The sequence below is a fragment of the Simochromis diagramma genome, unplaced genomic scaffold, assembly GCF_900408965.1.
Source record: "Simochromis diagramma unplaced genomic scaffold, fSimDia1.1 OVJJ01000216.1, whole genome shotgun sequence".
In the NCBI taxonomy this organism is placed as follows: domain Eukaryota; kingdom Metazoa; phylum Chordata; class Actinopteri; order Cichliformes; family Cichlidae; genus Simochromis; species Simochromis diagramma.
This window is the reverse complement of record NW_024386883.1, coordinates 2,097,891-2,123,215: the sequence shown is the minus strand read 5'-3', so window position 1 is coordinate 2,123,215 and position 25,325 is coordinate 2,097,891. Positions and strand designations below refer to the sequence as shown.

General features: G+C 39.4%; 1 protein-coding gene and 1 long non-coding RNA gene across 5 annotated transcripts in view; one reads left to right on the top strand and one right to left on the bottom strand.

Moving 5' to 3' along the window:
* Window positions 1-25,325, top strand: part of LOC120734248 (disks large homolog 4) — a 60,919-nt gene that overhangs the window by 26,979 nt on the left and 8,615 nt on the right. For 3 of the 4 annotated variants that reach the window (XM_040032940.1, XM_040032939.1, XM_040032937.1), the window contains exons 2-8: window positions 5,540-5,701; window positions 13,063-13,119; window positions 20,230-20,283; window positions 20,944-20,994; window positions 21,958-22,082; window positions 23,729-23,898; window positions 24,042-24,178. In XM_040032940.1, the coding sequence (XP_039888874.1) occupies window positions 5,540-5,701; window positions 13,063-13,119; window positions 20,230-20,283; window positions 20,944-20,994; window positions 21,958-22,082; window positions 23,729-23,898; window positions 24,042-24,178 (756 nt within the window). The remainder of the gene's footprint in view (window positions 1-5,539; window positions 5,702-13,062; window positions 13,120-20,229; window positions 20,284-20,943; window positions 20,995-21,957; window positions 22,083-23,728; window positions 23,899-24,041; window positions 24,179-25,325) is intronic. The other variant, XM_040032938.1, reaches the window with a different exon arrangement.
* Window positions 1,449-24,132, bottom strand: LOC120734253. The gene is made up of 4 exons (XR_005695992.1): window positions 24,020-24,132; window positions 15,655-15,660; window positions 12,563-12,567; window positions 1,449-1,459 (listed from the first exon to the last, which is right to left on the bottom strand). It is a non-coding gene; the product is annotated as an uncharacterized LOC120734253 (long non-coding RNA).

The following is a 25,325-nucleotide window of genomic DNA, read 5'->3' as shown; positions in this document are numbered from 1 at the left end:
AAATGGTCACTGCGACATGAAAGCTGATGAATAAACAAAAGAAAAAGTTAAATATCAGCACAGGTGACTGCGTTTCAGCACAGGGAATTTGTGCATAATCTATGTTGTTAAATATATAACAGGAACATTTTGGTCAAAAAGAGGTAACACATCCTCATCACTTTCATAGGATGCAAATTGATCCTGCTGTCCTGCCTAGTCATCACACCACAGGCCCATTTTGTGGCAGGAAAAACTCTGATTATTCATATTTTTTCCAAAAATAATTACTGTTAATTATTTTTTTAAACTGTCAGGTTTTAAACAATCAGTTGCTCCTATCTAAGTGTTTTAACTTTGGCTTTGTGTTTTGATTTTTATGCCATTTTATGTATTTAAACACAAATCTTCAAATTCATTTGAATAGAAACACATTTACTTTTTATGAGATATGTTGTGCTGCTTCCAAACGTCATATCGTTGCAGTACCAAACAGACTCAGTGCTCAAATAAAAAGCCCTCTGGGTTGATTTTTAAGAATCAAAGGACATGTAAATAAATGAGCATTCACCTTTAATTGACACATATTTGCAAGTGAAAAGCTTCTAATGGTTCCTGTAATGTCTTCCACATCAAATGCATTTACCATATAAGTTTGTTGTAAATTATATGCCTGAGGGGTAAGGTCAGCTTTCATTCCATTACCTAATGAAAATAATTTAAAAGCTCATGCTTGGTCCTTGAATTACAAAGTAATGTGATGGTAGACAGCATTTGACATTTGCTCTACAATAACTGAACTCTGTTAAACGTTAAATATCTTATTCACACATAGTACAAGAATTTAAGCAAATACTACTCATGCTGCTCTCCTAACGATGACCTTTAAGTAAGGCAGGCCCTTGGAAACCTCCCTGCCTGTTAGAAAACGATTTAAGTGATCTAATGAGAATTTATGTTTATGAAAACAGATTATATCTTCTTACGTATTTGTGTTCTTGACAGTGGATGTCAGTGCATTCTGTGTATTACAATCCAGAGGGTAACAGCGATGCTTTTCCTTAATTTACCTCATTTTGTCATGCATATACTGTGGAAAAAGTCTCAGATAAAGAGGTTGGTTTATGTGCAAGTGATCCCAATCATTCAAAAATGAATACTTTTCCTGGCTCTGCAGAATCACCAGAAGCAGGTCTTGCCAGTTGCCAGCCATCTTGAAATGCCTCCAGGTATCTATTTATGGACGTTATTTTGCAGCTAACTTTAATTTTAATGATCACTGGGATATAAAACAAACAAACAAATAAATTAAAACAAATATTTTAAAAATTCTTTGAGTGGTATTATATGATATTTATCCCTAATATGGTTGTTGTGCAAGCTAAAGCCCCACCCACCTGCCATCAAACTTTTGATTTATGAGGGGCAGCCAATCAGAAAAAAGCTGGCTGCCTTCAGAGTGACTTTAAAGTGAGTGGAGCTGAAATAGCTTGTTTCATACGGTTGACAAACCGAGGAGCCGCACCTAGAACCAGTTTAGACTGGATTGGCTTGACTGGCTCAGACAGAGATATGCTCTATTATTTAGAAAATGACCATTTCGCTACCGAGCTGTGCGTGGTTGTTTTGTTATCAGGCAATGTTGATGCTCTGGGCATCCAAAAAGGTCGGGTGCAGTTATATGTGTGTCAGATGTGCGCTTAGCTAATTACTTGTTTATTTTTTTTATACTGTTTGCTGATAATGGCCGCCTTCAAACCTCTGAATTGTGAGATGACAAATGAATTTATTGTTCATTGAAAATAGCATTAATGACACCATCACAATGCTTTTTTGCACAACAAATAACCCAAAACCTGAATTATCAAAGAAAAAAAACACATAAAATTCTGGGAATTCTGCTTCGGAGTGGAAATCTTTTTCTTTTTTTTTCTTTTAGGACTTTCCAAGCTGTTCTTGTTGAACCCTAACAAACAAATAACCAAAAACAGCTGCCCTCCTCTCACACTGCCTAAGTGTGGAAAAGCCAATTATATCTGATGGTGTAGGGGCTCATTCATTCTCTCAATCTCGATAAAAAAAATATTAAGCATTTTTATTAATAAATAAATAAAATGTTCATATGTACATATCAGTAACATGGTTCAGAAGGAGCTACAATATTAACACCAAAAAACAGGTGCATAATTTTCACAGAAACAGTGTAAATGATGGAACGCACAACAAAAAAAGGGAGAATTTTATTGTCTTTGTACTTTTAGTTATTAAACCATACAATCAGTAGTGATATGCATAACAGGTGAATTCAGTGATGGCTCTTTACCTAGCTGGAAAACCGAAACGATAGGAGAACTTTGATGATCCGTGGCTGTTGAGAATCCCTCTGCCGCCCGCCCCCCAGTCATGCTGGCTTTGTTAAAATGTTTACCAAGGCTCAGTCAGCTCCAAAATCATTCATAGTGTTCAAATCGATCATTTGTCTTCCCCCTCTTCCAAATAAACAAATCCTGTGTCATTTTTAACAATCACACAGTGTGCTTGTCAGAGAAAAATGCTCCAAACCTCTCTCCAGAAGGACACTGTGTAACATATCTTTGAGTTTAATGTCACATCCCCCACCAGTGGGACAGAAGGCAACATGGCAGCGTGAAGGCTGGTCATGCAGGAAAGGGGGAGGAAGTGAAGACCAAAGAGCTCAGGGCTACTCTGAGCGGTGATTCATGTAATATACTTGTCTTTCCAGGGTTTAAATCAGTGGTTTATATTATTTGACGAAAAGACTTTACTGATACAGTTGGAGTTAAGAATACTTAATTAACCACAATTAGGACTAGGGAAATAGATCAAATATAATCAGTATATTTTGATTTGTTCTACGTGGGATGTAGTAAATGTATTGGGGATGCTTGGTACAAACTGTCATATTTTTTTTAAGCTGCCAGCATGACACAAGCTTTGCTGTTTTGCTTCTCGGGCTCTCTCCCACGATTCCTTCGCTCTCATGCACATAAAAATAAGTAGATAATAATAAGTTACCAGTGCCTCCATTTAAGTCAACTGCCTTCGTTTTTTTGAAGTAGGCTTATATTAGTGGCAAGCCTGTAGCAGAATCGTTATAGTGCACCTTTCCTTTCTAAGCTTACAGTACAAAAGGTTTCACGCCCGGCAAACCTTCTTATGAGAGCAGATTTTATTACAGTTATTACAGGAACGTAATAATAGTTTGCCTCCGGGTTTTACAAATTGTTGAAAATTCAGTACATACACAAAATATGAGCAAGTTATGGCGTATTATGAAAAATGCAAAGTAATTTACATGATTATGTGCATCCCCTTGTAAGTTACGTTGATTTTCCGAGCTGCGGGGACTCCATCATCTTTTTTTTTATATCAAGGATGCTCTGCTGTATATTCTGCATTTAAAGAGACAGGAATTGAAGCAGAGAGGTGGCTTTAGAATTTATAGATTTGGAGCAGCTGTGGGTTATTGAAATCAATAATTTCACTCAGTTATCTCCCTAAACACATAGACCGATCGTTTGGAACCAGACCTTAAATTCTTAAACCAAGTGCATAATTCTTACAGAAACATTGTAAGTGATGGATTGCACATGCAGTAACAACAGGAAGGGATTGGTTCCCCCCTGGCCTGTATTTGAGGCTCAGCCTTAATTTGTTTGTTATGACCATGACCCAGATGTTATTAGAAGAACCTTAGCTACTTTCTGCAGAAGAGAGCCTCCAGTATTACCCAGAAAGTGTGATGTCTTGCCACAGATACGGCTCTCTCTACTTCTGCTCTGTTGCAACAGCGACTTGAATTGTGTGTTTTTGTCAGACAGTGTCGTGGTCAGGGTGGCAGATGAAAAAAAAACGAGGATTTCAGCAGTGCAGAGGTGCTGCTTGAAGACGGCTTTTTAACTGGCTGCCAGTTCACGCGTTGTTTCATATTTTATACTTGCTCTGTTTTCTAACAACAGAAACAGGAAAAAAAAGTGGAAATCAGAACAGCTTTACTGGGAATTCAGCTTCATTAAAAAACATGCTGCTGTCTATATGTGAGTATAGACAGCAGCACAGTAGCTCCATAGAACTAGGCTACATTAATCATAGCTACGTCATGACATTTCTTCTTTTAAAAAATAAGATATATTAATTTAACAGCTGCTAAAAGTATCCAATTACCTAAATAATAATAATATTTTACTGGGTTGTATTTTCTTTTTATGTTTTTGCATGCAAGTTTAATATTGTAATATTGCTTGGGATGAGTTTTAAAAACAGAGAAATATTTTGCATCTTATTATGGACCATATCTCCCAGTTGAGCCACATACTTAATTGAATCTGTTCTCTTACAGTGTGCAGGTAGTTGGTGGTATGCAGTTACATAATAGTTAATCTATGTATACAACAGTGCAGTAATATCAGACTCAGCGCTTTGCACAGAAAAAAAGGGCTTCCAGCTTATTAACCTGTAATTATGCAACAACAACGAGTCATTTCTTTCCTGCCTTCATGCTGCTGTTTTCTGTTGATGGGCTCGCTTTTCTTTCTTTCTTTTCCATTTTTACCCATCCCCCTCACTTTCTCTTCTATCCTCATCTCTATTTCACTCCCTCTCTTTCTTGCTGTCTCAGTGTAATGTGATCCAGGACCGATGCTGGCAGCCCCAACTGTGGCACTGCAATCTCTGCTCTGCTCTGGTTGCTAGGCAGCCTGTCTGAGACAGAGCTCAGTGATGCACCTCTCTCTCCAGTCTGCCTCCAAAACATAAATAAATATATATATATATAAATGAGAAAGGGGATAGTGGCAGGGTTGGCAATCGGGCCACCAGCCAAAATTCTGAAGGACCCACCAAATGTTTCCATTTTTCAGATCGGCCGCTTCACATCTGCAGTGCAGCACGGTAGTACACTGTGAGCCTTCGAGGCTTCAGGAGCAGCGTACAGATATGCAGAAACCGCGAGCTCTAACCCGCAGGACGAGCAGATATCCACTGTGATGCTGCCCACGTTCTCGTGTGCTTGTGATGGAAAATTGCTGCGTGCAGATTTTGTGTCATCACGCCTAAAATGAAACCTACCATGTGTGGCTAAAACAGTGGGCTGCTGGCAGGCTGCCCAGGTGTGGGATATCGGTAGGGGAGTGAGGTTACTAGGAAGAAGCCGCATGATCGGCTACTTCAGAGCCGCTATGAGTCACGGCTCCAGTTGCTCCATGTGGCTGTGGAGGACGTTAGCTTTGCTCAACGCACAATGGAAACATTTTGAGGCCTCCGTTTGTCCAATTTGCGCTTGTGGGCGTCACACATGTTATGTGATAAACTAGATTTGCATATAGATTGTCCGCTTTTAGCTAAAAATCCCTCTTTAGTAGAAATACTGCGCTCTGCTCTTTGTACAGGTAGACTGTCTTTTACATAATAATGTGTAAGAAGATCAGAAACCAGCGAAAGGTGGCGGTAAATTCTGTTTGTGATTTACCTGTTATCGAGCTCCTTTTACATAAGACCTGGCGAGACTAATACCCTCGCCTGTATCTGTGTGTGTCTGCAGAAGTACAGGTACCAGGATGAGGAGACGCCCCCCTTGGAGCACAGTCCAGCACATCTGGCTCAAGGGAAAAGTGCAGAGATGCTTCATATGAGTGACAAAAACCTCGCCGCCATGGAGGCGATCCATGGCTACACACCACACACGCATATCTCACCTGTCAAGGTAGGATACGCACGTTCCAAAACACACTCGCTTATGTGCATTGGTAATCAATACACAACACTATTACAACAGCACAAAGCACTCAGCTGTCAACACTTAGGAACGACGCCGTTAGCCCACGGTGCCAAAATAAGCACACCCTTGCTCGAGAGCATATTGCAGAGAGCTTCACACATCATCGTCCCACAGCCAATTATATATGTACTGCAGTGCTGAATATTCAATGCAACATCAGTGAGATAACTCTGACTTCACATTTACATGACATCATGTGAGCCACTTTGCGATCTGAGTGCATCAGAGATTTATTTTTTTCCTGCAGTGCAGCTCAAAAACCCTAATTACACACGTACTAATTATGCTAAATGTATGTTCCATGGAAGCAGATAATTGTATTTATAATTCATAATATTTGATGAAGACGCTTGAAAATTGCTGTTATTATTAAAGAAGATTGTTTAACACCCCCCTAAGAAAAAAACAGTATATATCACTGATTATTAGATTTCTAATTCAAACACACACAAACACGCACACTATCTATCTATTATAGGTTTTCTTAAGATGTCGTGTTGTCTTTTTTGGAATCATGGTCAACTTAAGTATGGTAATGGCAATGTAATACATTTATGGGGAATAGATACGGCCCCTGGCACCTTAAATGGTCAGATCAATTTTGCACTTACATGAATTTGCACAGCTTCAAAATCAATGTGCAGGATGCATTCAAGAGTTTTAAGGTAGTAATGTGAACACTTGAGACATTAAAGAATGCATTCAGATATAGGTTTGGTTTAATAAATGATACTGTGTGACAGCAGCAAAAAAAAAATCCAACAAATTGAAATAAAATCTCTCATTCTGAGTTTGGTGGCAGCAGATAGCTTGACTGGCGGATGGAGTTGCAGGTACAGAATCAAATGTATAGAATAAGGAAATGCTTACGATTCTTTTTTGCAATACAGTATTTAATGTCTTTGAGAGCTTCATGACAAAGAAGGAGGCAATGACACCAACAGCACAGGAGATGCCGGTCACACAGTCAAACGATATAGCTGACATCAGTAGGAATATGAGCACTTTGCTAGGAGTGCATTAGCAAATACCTAGTGTAGCTACAAATGTAAAGGTGTAGGCTATAATGGCCACTTAATAATGATCTGTCTCCTATGCCCACATGCGTTATTTAACAGCATCCCTTGCTATTAAAACTTAAGAGTGCCTGCATTTATTTAGTTTGATGGGGGTTCTTTGAGGAGGGAGGGGTTATCAGTTTCTCACCAGGGAATACAATGGAGAGGCTGAGTTATTGTTGTCTGCTGCTGTTTAAAATATACAGCTGTATGTTCAGCATGAGCTCTGGTGGCCATGGAGATTTCTCCTTGAGGATGCTGTGAGGAGGGTGCTCTGTATGGGAACACTGCCAAATTAAAAACCACCGCAGTAGCTTTGGAGAGTTAGGTCAAGTCGTACAAGACACTAGAAAAAGTTCCTTACTCGGTACAATGCACAAAAACTTGTCTAGATAGAGATTTTAAATGGGTATAAGACTGTATACTGCAGGAATAACACAGGGTAATAACATCCAGGAGTAGTGAAGAAGGTGTGAAAACCCATGTTTGTTATTTTAGCTCTCATCATCTTGGTATTGTTCTTTTAACCGGACACGAACATATTTAGACTAGAGGGAAGAGCAGGGGAGTTAAGAGCTAAGCTTGGGTAGATATTTGCTTCCATAATTTGTTACAATAGGAAACTTGTGACTTTGGTACAGGCTTAACAACAACATATCAAAGCAGCACTACCTTAATTATGCCTAAATTTAAGCCTTTGTGTGATTTTAAGGAGTAAGTTATATAAAAATCAATTGCCTGTACAACTATAATGAGGTAGAAAATAATGAGAGCAAACCGTTTTATGCCAAGATGTAATCATGTATATGTCAGCCTAAATTTGGGTATTTTAACATGAGAGTCTATTAGGGATCGGCTCTCTTTTGAAGCCAACCTCAAGTGGCCACAAGAGGAACTACAGTTCTAGATTTCATTTTGGCTTTTGAGGTTGCTCGCTGATGGGCACAAACAAGAAAGTGGTTGTAATATATAATATACATATATTTTGGTTGTGGTAACTTTGTCTATAAGTCTGTGACTCTTACTCTAAAGTTCGGGTGTCACAATGCGCAGCTTTGGAAAACCTAAAGAACTTAACTTTTAATTACATTTTACAGCTTTCAACACCATTACCATTTATACTAGACCGATTATTCTGATTATCATTATTATTATTATTATTCTGATTATTATTATTATTATTATTATTAAATATATTAAATTCAGTCTGGACAATGAACTACCATAGCTTTTGTAATTTTAGACATTTATCACGTAGTTTCATTGGTCCGGACAGCTGAAGATCACAGTGGGCTGTATGTGTCCGACGATGTAACATGACTTTGACGTCCGTGCTTTTGAGGCTTTACCCGTGTAGTTGTTCAAGACTGACAACAAAAAGATGACATGTTTTTCTCTGTTAAACCATTTTTTGTAGATGTTTAAGGGGGTGATGTGTTGTGACAGTTAAAATATATATTTAAAAACAAGATGACGTGTAAACGTGTCGCATTATTAGCTTTTACAAAGGACAGACAAGCTCTCTTTTTTTTGTTACTTTGAATCCCTGTGCTCCCAGTTGAGTTTGCCATCCAGCACATGCCAAGGGATCAGTAATTATTCATAGTTGATGGGTGCACCATTTATTATGGTAATGTGGCAGGAGAGTTACTCCATTCTCTAAAAACCCACCAGTATGAGGTTTATTAAGTCAAATAAAAAATGTAATGCGTGCCCTCCAGTGGTTCAGGTCCATTACATGACTCATTCAGTCAGTCCTTTGAGGCTTGTGGTATTTTTTTCAGTATATATGAGTTATCATACAGGAAATATTATTTATGATCTAATAATGATAATGTCTGTGGGTTTTTTTTCAATATATGTTTCAAACTGGCAAATTGCCCGATTTACTTATTGTATCCCATTACACTGAAGAGTATTTTATATGAATAACCATAGGTCCCCCTTTTATCGTGAGCATGGAGACTGGCCACTGTATTAGGTACACCATGCATGACTCCTTCTGCTTTCAGAACTGCCTTAATTCTTCACGTCACAGATTCAACATGGAAACATTCATCAGAGATTTTCGACCCATATTGACATCATACTGACATCATGACATTGCAGCATATTTGTCAGCTGCGCATCCACAATGCAGTTTCCTGTTCCGACGCATCCTAAAGGTGCTTTACAGGATTGTGATCTGATGAAGGTGGAGGCCATTTGAGTAAAGTCACTTTCATGTCCCCCCACCCAGCAGTGTGAACCATTATTCAAGGCAGGATGGATCCCTGCTTTTCATTGCAATTCTCGATCCTGTCAAAGTGTCCACATGTACAGAGTTGCTGCCACATCATTGGCTAATATTTGCATATAAGCTATTAGGTATTAGATACTGGCATTAATGAGCAGCTGAAGAGGTCTCCACTAATAAAATGGCACTTAGTATGTAACTTTTTCTGTGAACTGTTTCATTAGATGTGCACTTTCATTAGAAAACTAATTGTGTTGAGGCTGGCATGCAGAAACAGTGTGGAGAATCAGGAAATTGGCATCAGAAATATGAAATAATTTCTGCTTTTCTTCTGTTATTTGTATTTCTCCTCAAACAGTGACTGACTCTGCTACACTGTATCATCCTTACGAGTCTTGACTCTTTATTATTTTGACTGCTAAAGCATTTTATTGGTGGACTTCAGTTTGTGCAGCATACCATGACTTTGTACTCTTAATTGGCTTCATAAAATTTATAAAGCATGCTTCTAATGCACATGTAAGCCCTTATCTAATTATTTTCCAGAAATGTAAATGTATTTATTTTCAAGGGGACATTTATAAAATTGCATAGAATTACATATTAATTCAAATTAATAACACTGAATTTTTAATTTACTTTGGTGTGTAGATAGGTGTTATAATTGTTTAAATAAAATTCCTGCTTGGTTTTTGTGTTTTGTCTTACACCATTAGACCACATGTATCTTAAATTAATAGTAGTTTGACATTATAGTACAAATGTAATCAGTTTTTAATTGCCTTTAATTGCCTATAACTTAATTTGTTAGCTAGCATAAGTTTAAAATATACTTACTTATTTAACATTATCTACCTTTTTGCCTGTAATGTGAGGAGAGTAGTTGTACATAATACTTCTAAACTGCCAAGCACAGAGACCTACAGGGCTGCTGAAGCTTTAATTTAGAGTGCTGTGATATTTTTTCTGTTACGTGTTTAGATTTTGATTCTTGTTGAAATGTAATGTCGTTTCCAGTGTGTGTGTGGGCAAGAGAAGTGTAAAGTCAACAGGCCACCACTATTGCAACTCCTGTAGTGATTAATGGCCAGTCACTGGTCCTCTTTAAGGTTGTTTTTCAAATGTTAATAAAAGCAGTATTGCTGTTTAAGTGCAGTGTGTAGTCTATGGCACACGGAGATGCAGGAAAAAGTGAAATCTGTCTTCAACATGTAATGTAACCACTGTTAAATTTCATTCGTTTTCTGTCTTTCTAAATAAAATATTTTTTTCTATAACATTTTTTAAATTAATTTTCAGAATTTAGTCGTATTTATTGAATTGAATTTATTTAATTTATTATTACCTAACTACCTAGCAACAAGCTAAAATGACCCGATTTTAGTATTTACTCACAAATTTATTTAATTTATGAAATCATTACAGCATCATTACATTTTCAATTCATAACAGCAACATCTGCTTTAGTTCCTCAAAACTTAAATTGTCGGTACATTATTTTGTTGTCACGCTGCCTAGTAACCACCTAACAACAGACTAAAATCACAAACAATACTTGGGTTTGGGCATGGCCTCCTTTAATTTTTAAGATTTCTACAACATCCGTGTGTGTTTTTATCTCCCCAAAGAACCTAAATAATTTTTTTAAACCTAAATAAATATGTTGCAAAATATGATGCACTTTAAATGTTATATATGCAAAATAATATATAATTATATATATAAAAAAGAATATGTCAGAACGTTCAATAAACTTTTTTTTTCATTCAATTCTCTGTCAATTATGTCATGGTTTAGGCTTTAAAAAGTATGACACAGTCACTATAACCAAGCTGGAACTGTACTGCTCACCACTTTTAAGTGAAAGTTGCATCATTTTTGAGGCAATGAGTTTTTATAATTCTAAAACCAATTTAGCAAATATTAAAGTGCAGGCTGTGAAAGCATTTCCTTGATATCATCCCTCAATGTGATATTAAGTACAGTGGGTAATACTTGGTGTAAAATACAAGGGTTTTGCAATATAAACTAAAACCATAATGAGGTTTTGCATTGTGAGTGTCCCATGTCTCTAAAAGTCTCCTAAAATAGATTTTCTACAGTCTCCCCATTTTGCCCAAAGACATTTCTGGTGCTCAGTATGTTCACTGCATCAAAACTTGTGTGACACAGAGAGCAGTTTATAAACCACTAAATTGCATTAGCAGCAATAACACTGTTATTAAGACACCTACACTGCAGTGAAATTCTGTCTTGAGGATATTTTTCCTAACATTTGAAAGAGAGCATGTTGATGTTGTTTGCAGTGGTGTTTTTTTGAATCAGGATTGGCCCTATTTCTATTTTTGGAATGCCGCTATTATTTATGAAGTTTTGTGTTTCTCTTCAGGGAGAGCTGAATGCATGATGAAGTACAAAGGTCTGCCTTAACTTAGTTCAAAGTGAATTGTTCACATCACGCTCTGGGAGCTTTGCGTGTGCATCCTTGAATAGCTATAAAAACAAATACAAGAACGTAACTCCGTCCTAGGCTGGCTGGATGCATGAACATGTGGCGACCCTTATGTTTGTCCCACTCAGAGTTAGACGAGTAAAAATCATATTGTGATCAGATTTCTGCGATATTATGAGTCACACGCAAATATTAATACAGGCCTGATAAAGAGATTTAATAATTATTACATATGGCTTACAGGTAATTGATTTTTTGTTGTTAATTGTGATTTTGATGAAGATTTAAAGACAATAATGGTCAATTTCAGGATAACTATGATGATGCATGATGTTTATCTGCACTGTGTTGCTCCATTTGCTTGTACTGTGTCCTCACACAGTACCCCCGAGGGCTCTTGTGAACTGGTTTGTTACTTTTTGAACAACACTGGAAAGCCTGGCCTTCATCAATTGGAGATAAAGTATCTGAATTTCAGGAGCGGGACTACGCCTCCAAACACGCTCCTCCCGGTTCTCATCTATATATGTTCCCCCAGTTATACAAGCTGTTCATTCTCGTTTACGGAGAGGATGTGGGTCCAGCGAGTGAATAACATTGCCCAAGTTTTACTTTCCCATCTTTAAAAACCTTCTCCACACTACCTAACCCCTCCTGCAGCCATCTCACATGCTTGAGACTGCGTGGCAGCAGAAACATTGACTCATTGCATTTTTTCATACTCTTCAGCTTTGATATGACTCCTGATTTGCCATTTAGCAAGCCAAAATATTTCCAGTGAAGCACTGAATAGAAAGCAGTGTCTATATTAAGAAAGACAGGTAGTGTCTGTTAATAACAGGAGGAATCGGCATGAATCAACTGAATGAAGTGCTGTGCTGGATCAGCAAATGCAGCTGTCCTAACATTCATACTTTAATTACATGCTTTGTTGTAATATAAAACTTTTCCAGTGGGAGGAAACGGGTCTCCTGACATGTGAAAATGCTGCAGTGTTGCTGTTTGTAAAATTCATGGGCACATGGTGGATTGTTTAAAACTTCAGCTGTGCAGAGTAATCAATTCTGCTTTAACAAGCACTGACAGTCCCACTGTTTCTTAATGGTTGTATGTACCTGAGTGTTTTTTACTCTCTCATATATAAGCTATCAGTGAGTAGTAGAGACAGTCCGTCTGTGTCACTGTGTATTCTGCTTAGTTTGATTGTTTGATCGCTAGTTCTGCATTAATCCATCTTCAGGGCTGGTGCTTGTATAAATGATCAGTATACAATTTTTAATCAATGTTTCTCGATGTGCTGTCTGTGTGGTACACTGTTTTTAAGATTTTGCATATAACAAGTATTTTACTTTCAACACTGTAGTACAGTATGTTACAGTGTGGGCCCTTTAACTGTCACATTCAAGGCCTGCTTTCAGGATTTCTTAGAAATATACAAAATCAATCGCCACAAGAGAAAAGACTGAGCGGTACCCGCTGTTCTTCCCTGTGCCGATGTACAAGGCCTGCACAATTACCCTCTCCTTCTGTTGTTTTGCAGCCTGTGTTGATGTCTACGGGACACACTCCAATGTACACCTCCGCTGTTTCCACACTGGTAAGAGCACAGCAATCCGTGCTGGTCCATCAACGTGAAAGTTACCAGTATCATCATCAGTCATCATAATCAGTGTGATTTTTATCTTTGTTCCGTGTCTTTGGCTGGCTGTCTGATTGCAGAGAGACAGCTGCCCATTCATCGCCATTTTATCTGTACTGCCAGAGTATGAGGTCATCTGTTTCTGATCATATCAGCGGCTTCATGCTCACTGTCATTCAAATCTCCTTTGTCTAACAGATTTGTTCTGCTCGTACTCAGTGGCTATTTTTGGGACTAAAATCACAGAAATCACTAAAATAGTTTTTCAAATGTTGAAAATTCAATCACACCGTAAGGCTCACATCTGTCGTTACGTGCATGTTTCAGTTCCTATGTACTAATTAAACAACACATAATCTACTATAGCATTTTTGTGCATGTAGAAGTTCATATTTCCCAACAATCCTAAAACATGTAACACAATGAGAAAACTATCTTTGTGTTCAAGACACTTATGTAAAGTCCCGATGTATGTCACTGCTAAACCTTTAGTGCTACATTGCTAAACCTTTGTGGCATGGATATGGACAGACAGAGACAAGCAGAGATTTGCAAGGGGAGACTGAAACCTGTAGGTGTCAGTGTTAGACCGTGCACACTCAACTTTCATAACCTTGAAAAGCTGGCTGTCCTGCTTCCTCTATAAAGCATTTTTGTGAGGTTTGAGAGAGGTTGCATTTGCATCTTGCTCAATGTGTTGCTCGCAGTTGCAAGGCGAAACGTGCTTATAGTGGTCCAGAAATGTATCTATCACCACTGAGAAGTTTGTTCCTTCCTAACCTTTTATTAGGATACTCAATTTAATTACATTTTATTTATGTAGCACAAAAATCATAACAGCAGTCGCCTCGTGGTGCTTTAGACTGTAAGGTAACCAAGGGAAAAGACCAACAATCGAAGAGCCCCTTTGACCTCTTTTAAGTAAGTGGTTTGGGAAAGGTGGGAAGGAAAAACTTCCTTCGAACAGGAAGAAACATATGGCCGAAACAGGGTCAGAGGCTGCCATCTGGCCAATTTGGGGTGAGGGGAGGAAGACAGAACAAAAGACACACAATATTATATTGTGTTTCTATTAGTCGAAAATCTGAACATTAGAAATGAGCTGCTACGTAATTACTTTAAAAGCAAAAAGACAGGATCATTGAAATAAGTGCACTGTGGAGTTTGGCTTTCAGTCTCTCCGTGTCTCTCGAACAAGTAGTTACTCTTGTAAACTATACGTCATTCTTTGTCTTTGTGGGCCTGCCCTGACTTTGAACACAACGCAATTAATAACACATGCTTAGAATTAAACTGTTTAACATATGGGAGACCACGCAGCCTCCAGCATGAAGTCATCAGTAAGAAAAATGTGTTTGTATGCGTTCCTTCAAACATGCACAGAACGACTGCATTCTGTTGATGCATGCACTCAATTTTCCCCACCGGTCGGGTTAAGTGTGTCCTGTCTTCAAGATGCATTGCGGCAATGCCTTTGTGTGTGGACGTGTTTGCAGCCGATGTAATGCCCGTGTGGTTGTCATTGATGTGTAGGTGGTATCGTCAGTCTGTGTCTTTATTGCTCTAATGGTGTGGGGTTTGCCAGTACCACTCCAGGGCCCATTGATTTATGGGTAGGATTGTCTCTGGAAGCACTGCAATGGTTTGGCAAGTAATAGAAGGTCTTTGGGTTATGTACATGATTTAGCAAAGAGGTGCTTTAGCTTCAAATGACATCCATTTTTTTTAACTTATCTGGTAATGTAATTAGAAATCTTTTTTTTCTTCACACTGCGCAGAACTTTTGATATCGATCTGAGCTCATGCTGATGAATCTTCCCGCCTCTTACTCGATGTGACTCTTCGAGCCTGCATAAACATAGAAACTGATGTGTTGACTGCTCTGCTTTTATTTATCTGCTGTTGGTTTACTTAAAGTTCATGGTCTAACAGCAATCGCAGCAAATGAAAGCTTTTTTGTGTCACATTGTATCCAGTCTGTAACACGTGGAGATTTCTTTAGGAAGTGAATTTCACTCTTTGTTTTCTTATTACAAGTTTATATGAAAATAATGCTTTAAAGGGTTAGGGTCATCTGATTCGATATATTCTGAATGTACTGGCCTGAAAGCACTGTTTTTGTTCTCTTTCTCTTTATATAATTCTCCTTAAAGACAGAGATCTGTCTAAAAATGAAAAAACAAAACAAAAAACAACCTAGGGTAGGCTTTTTTAATAATGTATGAGGTACTTTTATTGTGACAGTTTTGAATTGTTGAGATAAAAACTCTACACAGTGCTTATCTTTGCCATTAATCCTTCACCTGACAAGCTGAAAGTGAGAAGCAGAAGGCTGTAAGTGCTTACTGAAGACTCCCACCAACCCATTTGTTATACTCCTTCAGTTCTAATGAAAAAGGATGCATATCACTTTTCTTGTCTCCAACCACAGACGCAGTACGCAGCCCAAATCAGACAAATCCTTCTTCAGACAAAGCAGTTAAACCCTCTGACACGTGTCTGACACTTTGCACAAAAAAAAGACAGTTTGTTTTTAACGTAAGGATCAGTTACACGTTTCTGTAGAGATTCCCCAAGAGCTCTCCATTATACCTTCCCCCTTTCTCTTCTCCATTCTTGTCTGGTCAGTATCTGGTTTCCATCTTCATTTTCCCATCCTCCCTATTTTTCTTTAATAAATGTTTAAATACGTCCCTGCAGCTTCAGTGTAATTACTGAGCAGCCGCAGCTCAGGTCCTTTGGGAAGCAGAGGGGAGAGAGAAAGAGGGGGAGAAAAAATGCTGAAAGAGGATGAGAGAGCTGTTCGTGCTGAATGGCGGAGTAAAGGATAGAGAGGGCCTTGCAGAAGGGCGAAAATATTAGATAGGTAAATGGAGGGATTTTATTTCACAGAATGAGAACGTTTGCTGACAGCTTGTCCTTCAGCATGTCCTTTCTTAAGTCTGTTCAGTGTGCGTGCATGCATTTGTGCATATATATTCCACGCCTGCCAATCCATCTGTCTTTCTGAAAGAGAGAGCTTGCACAAGCTTGGAAAAAGGATCATTTAAGCCTTTTTTTCTGTACATGGTGGTGTGCTTTCATAGTAACCTCACGTCCTGTTTAATTATTCAAGGTAAAAATGGCAAACAAACCCCTCCTCTTTTCTTCAACTCCATATTCGGTCAAGAGTATTGCTGTCAATAGTGATGACAGGTCCTTCAATAAGGTCCTTAGAGATGTCTTGAGAGAATATTATTATATTCAATGTTATTTTCAACACAATTATATTCATCATAACAAAACAAAAATGCATTTGCAGGCAGCTACGTTGTTGATAAGTTTATGTAAAATGATGTTTTATACTGATCGCCCAACTTGAAAATAATTTGTTTTTGCAGTAAAGCTGCAAAAAACAATATTCACAGTGAGCGGATGTCACACGAGGGCATCGGCATCTTAAACCAAGATAAACAAATGTTAAACCAGCCACTCTCTGTTGCTGTTTTTGCTGTTTTTGAATGAAGCAGCGCTAACATGGTGAAGCAGAAAGCCGAAGAGGGCAGAAGAGACACAAATATTGAGCTGAAATTAAATAAATTTAATGAAATTAAAAGGAGGATTTGTTCATTATCTGCAAACGCTGCCCTGCAATTACTCCAGCTTCTCCTCACGTCGCAAATCAAAATCTCCTTTGAAGGGCCCTAATTTACGGACATATACAGACTTTCAAAAACAGCTCAGGTCTGGCAAAAACGTCACATGGCAAGCTTCATTTTTTTCCAACCAAGCTGTCACTACTGTGTTCAGGCTTCATTCTTTTTACTAGAACTGGTACAGTACTCACAAACCTTTCAGTGTCGAGTGTTCCCTAAGAAAAAAGGGAGGCCAGTTTGCGCCACTTGTCCTTCTTAAGTTCAGTCAAAGTATAATTCCTCAGCCTTTCACATCACCAGCGTAGACATTATACAGTGAGACAGCTAAGTAATTGCCATCAAACTTTCCTGCCTGCTCCTCTTTCTCTCAGCAGCAGGGATGGGAGGGGTACAGTACAGTAGCAGCAGAAAATGTGAACTGCGTTCTCTCTGAGCACAGACCAGTAGCAGGGAGGCACGGCTATCGTAGTCCACTACCAGAGAGGATGGAGAATGAAGGGATCTATTTCTTTTTATTCTGGATAGATGGCTTCCCGAAGAGTGGATGATCGGGTATCAGATAACAACAAGACTTACTGGCAACAAGTGATCAGCCTCAGCCTTGGTGGATGAAATCTTCAGCTCCAACTCAACAGGAGGAAAACATTACTGAGCTGTGCTCTTTGTGTGATTCTGGACATGAAATCGTTGCATGTCTTGAGCATGCCAGCAGGGTTCGATTAGATTTGAGTTAAATGTAAAGCTCAAGTGTAACATCTTAAGTTGAAACAGGTATCTTTTAATTGATCCACTGTGGAAGCTTACTGTTATGGCAGGGCCTAGACCTAATGGCTCGCTTGGCAACAATACCTTGGTGGTACTTTGTGGTGAATTTGAATGAAGATGCTTGCAGAGGGTACTCTAAAAAAACACCTTGACCACACTTTCAGTGTGTCTGTATATCGTTGTAAGACTTGAACAGGGTGTAATATTGAATATCAGTGACTGACATCTAAGGACAGAAGCACAATGTTTATGTCTGTGTGGTACGCCAAAAAGATGGGCTGCCGATTCCTCAACAATGTGCGGAAGGGCAAGAAACGTCGGCATCATAAAATGGTAGGCATGTTTTAAACATGTTTACTTCATGTTTGTTTGTTTGTATGACTCCACCTCAGCATAGTTGCACAGATTTTAATGAAAATGTCACCGGCACAGAATATTACATTAGTGTGTTTTGTTATTTAAATATTTTAAAGTATGTGCATTGTGTTATTGTGTGATTTAAAAGGCACCAGGATTTTTTTTTAACTTTTCAAATTGCTGCCATTAAAGCTCATAACAGACATTTTAATCACAGTGAGCTCGAGTAATCAGATCTGTTAATACTAATCAAGTCCTGCTCAGGCCGTGTGTGAGTAGTGATGCAAATTTGCAGAGTCCTGCTTGAATTGTAAATGCATTAGTGTCCGTTTGCTGATGGATGGCGGTGCTGCCTATAGAGCCATGCCAGGGATGGCTGAATAGGTGGTGTTAAAATATAGGTGGGCAAGAGCAGCCAAACACTGTAAATCCTAACCGCCCTGATGTCGAAAGACTTGACAGAGCGGAGAGACAGAAAGAGAGCTCTGTCAAAATCCCTGCAGGGAAATTGCCTGCACTAGGCTTAGATTTCTGCTAGCTATACTCATTATTTCTCTCTCCAGATAAGGATGAATTTGACGTAATGTTCAGTAGCACCGCTGGATGCGGCTACCGTGCGTGATGAAGCCGTGCACAGGCGATGCTGCAATCAGACAGTGAGCAGTTGAAACACTCGTCAGAAGAGAGATTTGTGTCTTTTCTTTAGGAGGACTGACGTTTTGTGAAATTGCCCGAGTCGTCGGGCGATTCCACACATCCAGCATGTTTAAAAGGAGCAGGCTTCACTGAACTTTTTGGCTCCTCAGATATAAATAATGTTGTTAATGAAATAATTTTGCTGTGCCAGGATGTTGTTATAGTGCGTGCTAGCTCTGGGACACAGAGTGAAACAAAGGCTTCATTAATGTCATTAGTTACCCCTGCACTTTTCCTGCTGCGCCATGGAACGCCTAATGAAACTGAACCATTACAAACAAAATGTAAATTATCTGCATTTCCTGCTGTGATCAGTCAAAATGCATGTTGTTAAAAGTCTGCTGAAAAGCTGCTGCACTGCTATAATGTATTTCTACAGTGTATCACATCCAGATGTTGTTTTCAGAGAAAATATGAATAAACGGATAACACTTCTTCCTCTGGCTCAGCTTGAACGTCTTAGAGAGTGTAAACAAATAACTTCCCTTTGCATCCCATAAAGATCACTGGCTAGGATTATGAAGCCATTTTATTGAAAGCGCATGTGTTTGGATTGGCCGCATAGCTGTTTGTGTGTGTCAGAGCTGTCAGGTCTGTGAAGGTCAGCAGGCTGATTTTGTGCTGCTGTTTGCTTTTCTGTAAGCACTTTTGGATGCACAGTGTCTTCCCCATGCTAATCAGCGTGCGCTAAAGAACAGTAACAAAAAAAAATGAACAATGGCGTTTGCACAGGGAGTCGGTCAACAGTGTATTCACATTTTAGAGCGACAGACTGAAGATGTGAGTGAATCCCAGAAAGAATGATGAAAGAACGAGAGTACAGTGTTGATGTCTGCTGTGGCGAGCTGGTGCTGTATGAATGAAACTGAAGTGAAATAAAAGAGCGTGGATAAACTGTGACACTTCAGGTGAGCTGGAAGAAAATTCTTGGCAGGTAAATCCAACCCACGTCCACGCCAAAAATCCTGTCCACCCACTGATTTGCTGCTTTTTGTGCTATTTTCTGCATCACTTTGATCCTGATGGATAACTTGTTGAAATGCTGTGGTTTAATCTGGCTCTGTGAGCTTTGCTGCAGTATGGTTTAGGACAGAATCGCCGACCATTAAGTGAGCCGGCATTATACTAAATGGGCTAATCATGCTGTGTGTCATTGTCATTACACCAGTTTACCGTGTCTTCATCATCCTCCGACTCTCCACAGAAATTGCCATATGTACGAAATACTGAGATGTTTGTTTTGAAACGATGGGCAGGAGGCATATCCGCAATATCCATGAGATGACCACTTAGTGCATCAGCTCTGTAATTCAACTAGCAGCTAGAGCAAAAATAAAACCATGGCCATGAGTATAAGGGCCTGCGTGAATTATTTCTGTGTCCATCATGGACGGATGATAACAAATGGTTTAGTCGCAGTGCTCTCCATCCTTTAGCAGAGTGATAACCAAAGCATAGTGAGAGCAGTGTCATCACAGCTTACAGCTAAAATGGTCATCAGTCTTGGCTGCGACTGCAGGTTTCAAGGGTACACTGAGAGCTCAGCCGAGACTTGCCTCACATTTGAATTTCTGCCATTATTTCTTAATAATGTTTCCTTTCTCTCTGCCTCCAGGGAAACACTCCTCCAGTGGTCGTGAACACTGACACACTCGATGGCTCCCCATATGTAAGGATTATGTTTAATCTTCCCTTTATTGTATTATTACGTTAGGCTTAACCACATGGCTAACTTAACTGCCTTCATATTCATTGTACATTATCAGTTCAATTCCACTCCTTTCCCACCCTGCAGGTAGGGCTTTGCACACTGTTTTAATCTGCACGGTAACAGTGATGAATTTTTCTTCCATTTTAATTAAATTAGCTTTCTTTGTTTGATATACATTTGGGAGAATAGAAATATTCCTTAATTTGCTTCAGAGTTCTGAAATGGTGTCATATCTGTAAGGAAAAGCAGTGACCGTATCATCACGAGTTGTGTAGAGAATGTGGAAATGCCTGCAATCACAGAGCAGCAGCAGCAGCATTTTTGCACCACTACGGCATGAAGAGAAGTTGTTTTCTAGGTCAGACACCAAAACACTGAAGACTGAAGTTACTTAAATCTCCTCGTCCTCTTGAACTGTAATTGCAAAGGTAAAGCTGACGTGGAGCCAAGTTGTTCATCCAGAAGGAAGAATGGGACTGAAAGAACAGTGCAGCAGTCAATAGTGCACATATGATGATCCGGTCCACGGGACTAATGCTAGAGATAAAATTTAGCTGACTGGTTGTGACAAAAATGGTCTACAGGGACACCACCCTTAAACTGATGTCTTCTTGACAGGTGAATGGGACAGAAGGCGAAATCGAGTATGAGGAAATCACACTGGAGAGAGTGAGTGTCATGATGTGATCTTTTAAACCTCATTACACATTTACAGTCTAGTTGCGCTGTGATTCTTATCGTATGGACAGCATCGGGATTAAAAGTTAGAGCGAGTCAAAGTCAAGCTTTTTATGGATGCATGAATGTAAAAGTGCTGTGAGTGATATATCTATAAATGCCACTCCCGTCATTCAAAGACATGGAAACACGAAACCTTCAGATGACAAAGAGAATTAAGTAGCAGCAAGGCGCTGCTAATCAAATGCACGTGATTAAGTGATTTTCAACAAGTAAAAGCACAGGTTTTGGCAGTTTGCTGGTCTGTTGATAACAGAGTGCGGTAATTTTCCCAAAGTCAGACTGTGCAAGGCTCAGAGAAATTCCCAAAAATCCAAGAGTTAAATGTTAGGTTGATGACGGTACAGTTATAAAAAGACTTAACAAGTATGGCATATTTGGAAAAGTTGCCAGGAGAAATCCTCTTCTCTGTAAAAAGAACATGGCAACACAGCTTTGTAAAGGTTTGCAAAGTTTTATGTAAACAAACCAAAGTGGAAAGTTTTGGCCCAAACCAAACACAGCATATCAGCACCCAACACCTCATGTCAACTGTCAAGCACTGGCTTGTTTTAGCGCCATGAGACCCAGGCACCTTAATGGCATTGAGTCAAACATAAACTCCACTGTTTACTAAAGTAATCTAGAGTCAAACGTGAGCTAAAGCCCAAACGGATCAGGAAACAGAACAGTGACCCCAAGCACAGCAGCAAATCTACAACAGAATGGCTTGAAAAGAGAAAAAGAGGGTATTTTAATGTCCCAGTCAAAGTACAGACATCAGCCTTATTAAAATGCTGTTGCAAGAGCTCAATAGAGCTGTGTTTTTTGTTTTTTCACAGGACTGCATGCAGTCACAGGAAAACTTTCTCTTGCACATGAATAACTGTGTGTTTTGTTTGCATTGAATTGCAGGGTAACTCAGGCCTGGGCTTTAGCATAGCAGGGGGAACAGACAACCCTCACGTGGGCGATGACCCCAGCATCTTCATCACCAAAATCATACCTGGAGGAGCTGCTGCTCAGGATGGACGGCTGAGGTAAAAGCGCACACAGCGAGCTACAATAAACACAAATCCAGTCTGTACGCACATACATTCCAAAACCCAAGACAAGAGAAGTGGATGCTTAAGCAAAGCCTCCCGTCTTCTTTTTTAAGTGCAAAGTAATGTAACACAGTACTGTACATAACTCGTTGCTCGTTCAGTCTGCTCAGCTTCAGAGCTACATGTAAGAGCATCTGTCTGTTTAACTCAAGAAAGGCATGCCTTAGCCTAGCTAAGAGTTTGTATTTTCTTCCCCGACATGTTTAAAGGTCTTTTTGCATTTTGATGCCATGTTTAAAAGAAGTAAAGTAAGGCTTAAATATGTTGTATATGACAAATTAGGTCGCACTTTAAACTCACGATATGGAAAAGCAAGTTTAAAATGTGGTTTGTGTGTCAAGGTTAGTGCCATAAATCTCCACACTCTCACTTAATGGACAAAACATGTAGCGGCAAGCTGCAACATATTTTTGGAAGAAAAGAACTGTTCGCGCCTAAATTTAAATGAAAAAAGATGGAATCCTAATCATGCTTGTTGCAAGAATATGTAATAATATGCATGTTTTGCCACTTTCATAAGAGGATGTAGTACAGAGTTTGCCTTTCTGTGGGAAAAAAACAACACTTAGGATCCATTTCTGTGACTGTGCTTTAACACAGACGCATCTTCTTCTTTACACTTGACCTATAAACCTCCATGTGGAATGATGAGTTTGAAGAAGACCTAATGAAAATGCTCATATTTGCTTGAATGCAAGTATTTTTTTTGTCCTTGGTCTTTGATTAAGCTACTATCTGCTTATTTTAACGTGGTTGTTAAAAGGTTCTTCCATCAAAGTAACTGATTTATTTATTTTTTGCAGTTAAATGACGGTTATTTGGAATATTTAGTCCCCTACACATACACACGTTTAATAAAGGTTGTGCTCAAATCAACACAGTGCATCAATAAATATATACAGATGCTCTGTGGAGGCTGAAAAAAACATTGCATGATAAAAATGTTTTAAATCTTTCCTACATGCAGCCTTGCAGATAATATGCAGCTCGGATGATGTAACATCATTTGCATGAAGATGTCAGCTGTGATTGGGTCCCTTTGGATTTGACTATAGCGATGTATTTCAGTGGTTAAAGCTCCGGCAGCCTGCAAGAATAATTTCAGTCCTATTTACGCATCATCATTTTCATGGCCATAAAATACATTTTGAATACATGAATGGAATCACGAAAACACGGCCCTAGAGGGGAAAAAAAAATGTGTGTGTCTGAAAATAGCAATTTCATCGCTGAAGATCAGCTTCTCCTATACACACAGGCTGTCACTTTCGCTTTACCTATCAAGTCGTCATCATTTTTTATGAGCGGTTAACACAAAGAAGCTATACTGCAGCTTTCCCCCGGTGCTAAATCAATAGAGCAAGAGATTATACCCTCTTTAATCATAGTCACTGAGAAGTGGAGAAAAAAAAAAGTCTGCAGTGAAACTGGATCCCCAGCGCGGCTGTAGCTGGAGATTGACTGTTCCTGACCTCGTCTGGTGGAGGATTACACCCAAACTTCTTCACCAAAACAAAAACTCATGCGGTATTTTTTCCTCTCGCGCCCACAGTCTCTCTCTGTCTCTCTCCATTTCTTAGTGTGAACGACTGCATCCTATTTGTGAATGATGTGGACGTGAGGGAGGTGACACATAGCCAAGCTGTGGAGGCTCTTAAGGAGGCAGGTGCTATCGTCCGCCTCTACGTTCTCCGCAGAAAACCAGCAGCGGAAAAAGTCACTGAAATCAAGCTCATCAAAGGGCCTAAAGGTATGTGCAAGCGAGGACTGGTGCAAAGCATCAAGGCTTTTGCGTGGGCTTACAGATGCTAAGCTGTGCCCTCTGGATTTAGCAAATCTACTCTGTGTTAACCTGCACCTCCTTTGCTCACGCTCTGCTCCCCCTTTTCTCAGGATTAGGTTTCAGCATTGCTGGAGGGGTGGGGAACCAGCACATACCAGGAGATAACAGCATCTATGTCACTAAGATCATTGAAGGCGGAGCAGCTCATAAAGATGGGCGTCTGCAGATTGGAGACAAGATCTTAGCGGTCAGTCACTCACATATAATAGCTTCCAGCATGCAGGGACATGTGTCCTCATACATGGACTCGTGTTCACCCGTATGCACACTCACACATTGCGCACATATGAGGCACTGATGTATCAAGAGCCAAGATAAATTACAGCTCTCAGTTTTCATGGTTTGACATTACAGCCATTAATATGTTAACAGATGTGTAGGATGGAGTGAGCCTTAACTACAACAATGCCAGAGTGATTTCTAAGCAGCATTACTGCCACCTGCTGGGGAACACACAGCTCAACACCACCAGCTTCAAAATGGTGCTGTTCCCACTAAATGGTGTCTGAGCCGTTGCTTTAACTCAGAATGGGATGTGGCAGCATCATTTTGTTCCCTGTGAATTTGTTAAAAAATACATTATGTGTTCTCTCTGTAACCTACAGTTAACACCACGCAGCCACACTTTCTTTGATTTAACTCTCAATCAGCTGGAACTTGTCATTCCAACTATTTCTCTCCCTGCATTTCCCGTCCACTTTAAAGGTGTCTAAACCAATTTGAGTTTAGCGATTTATACTCTAATTTCTGCATCAGAGGTGTCAAACATGAGGTCAGTGAGCCAGAACCAGCCCTCCACAGGGTCCCATCTGGAACACTTTGCTAAGTGTGACTGATGCGATTTTTCCACATTTGACAAAGCGTTTGGTTATACTAACAGTAGACTGACTGAATGTGGACGATATTGTTTTTCTTAAGATATATATGCATTTAAATCAATTCTGTTGTATTTATATAGCGCCAAATCACAACAACAGTCTCCCTGAGGCACTTTACATTGGAAGTTAAAGGCCCAGAAATAGTAGAAGAAAGACCCCAACACTTGGCAACAGTGGGAAGGAAAAACCCCTTTTTAACAGGAAGAAACCTCTAGCAAAACCAGGCTTAGGGATGGGCAGCGATCCACCTAGACCAGCTGAGGGTGAGAGGACCTCAAAAGGTTCAGACTCCTGGATGCTTCATAAAATATGAACATTTAACAAATGTATCTTGTACCTTATTACAGTAAAAAAAAAAAACAGGGAGAATTTTAGATGTGTATATTTCTTCTAAGTTATTAGGAAGTGGTTTTACTGGCCTGGCACACTTGATATCTCATGGGGCTGAATATAGCC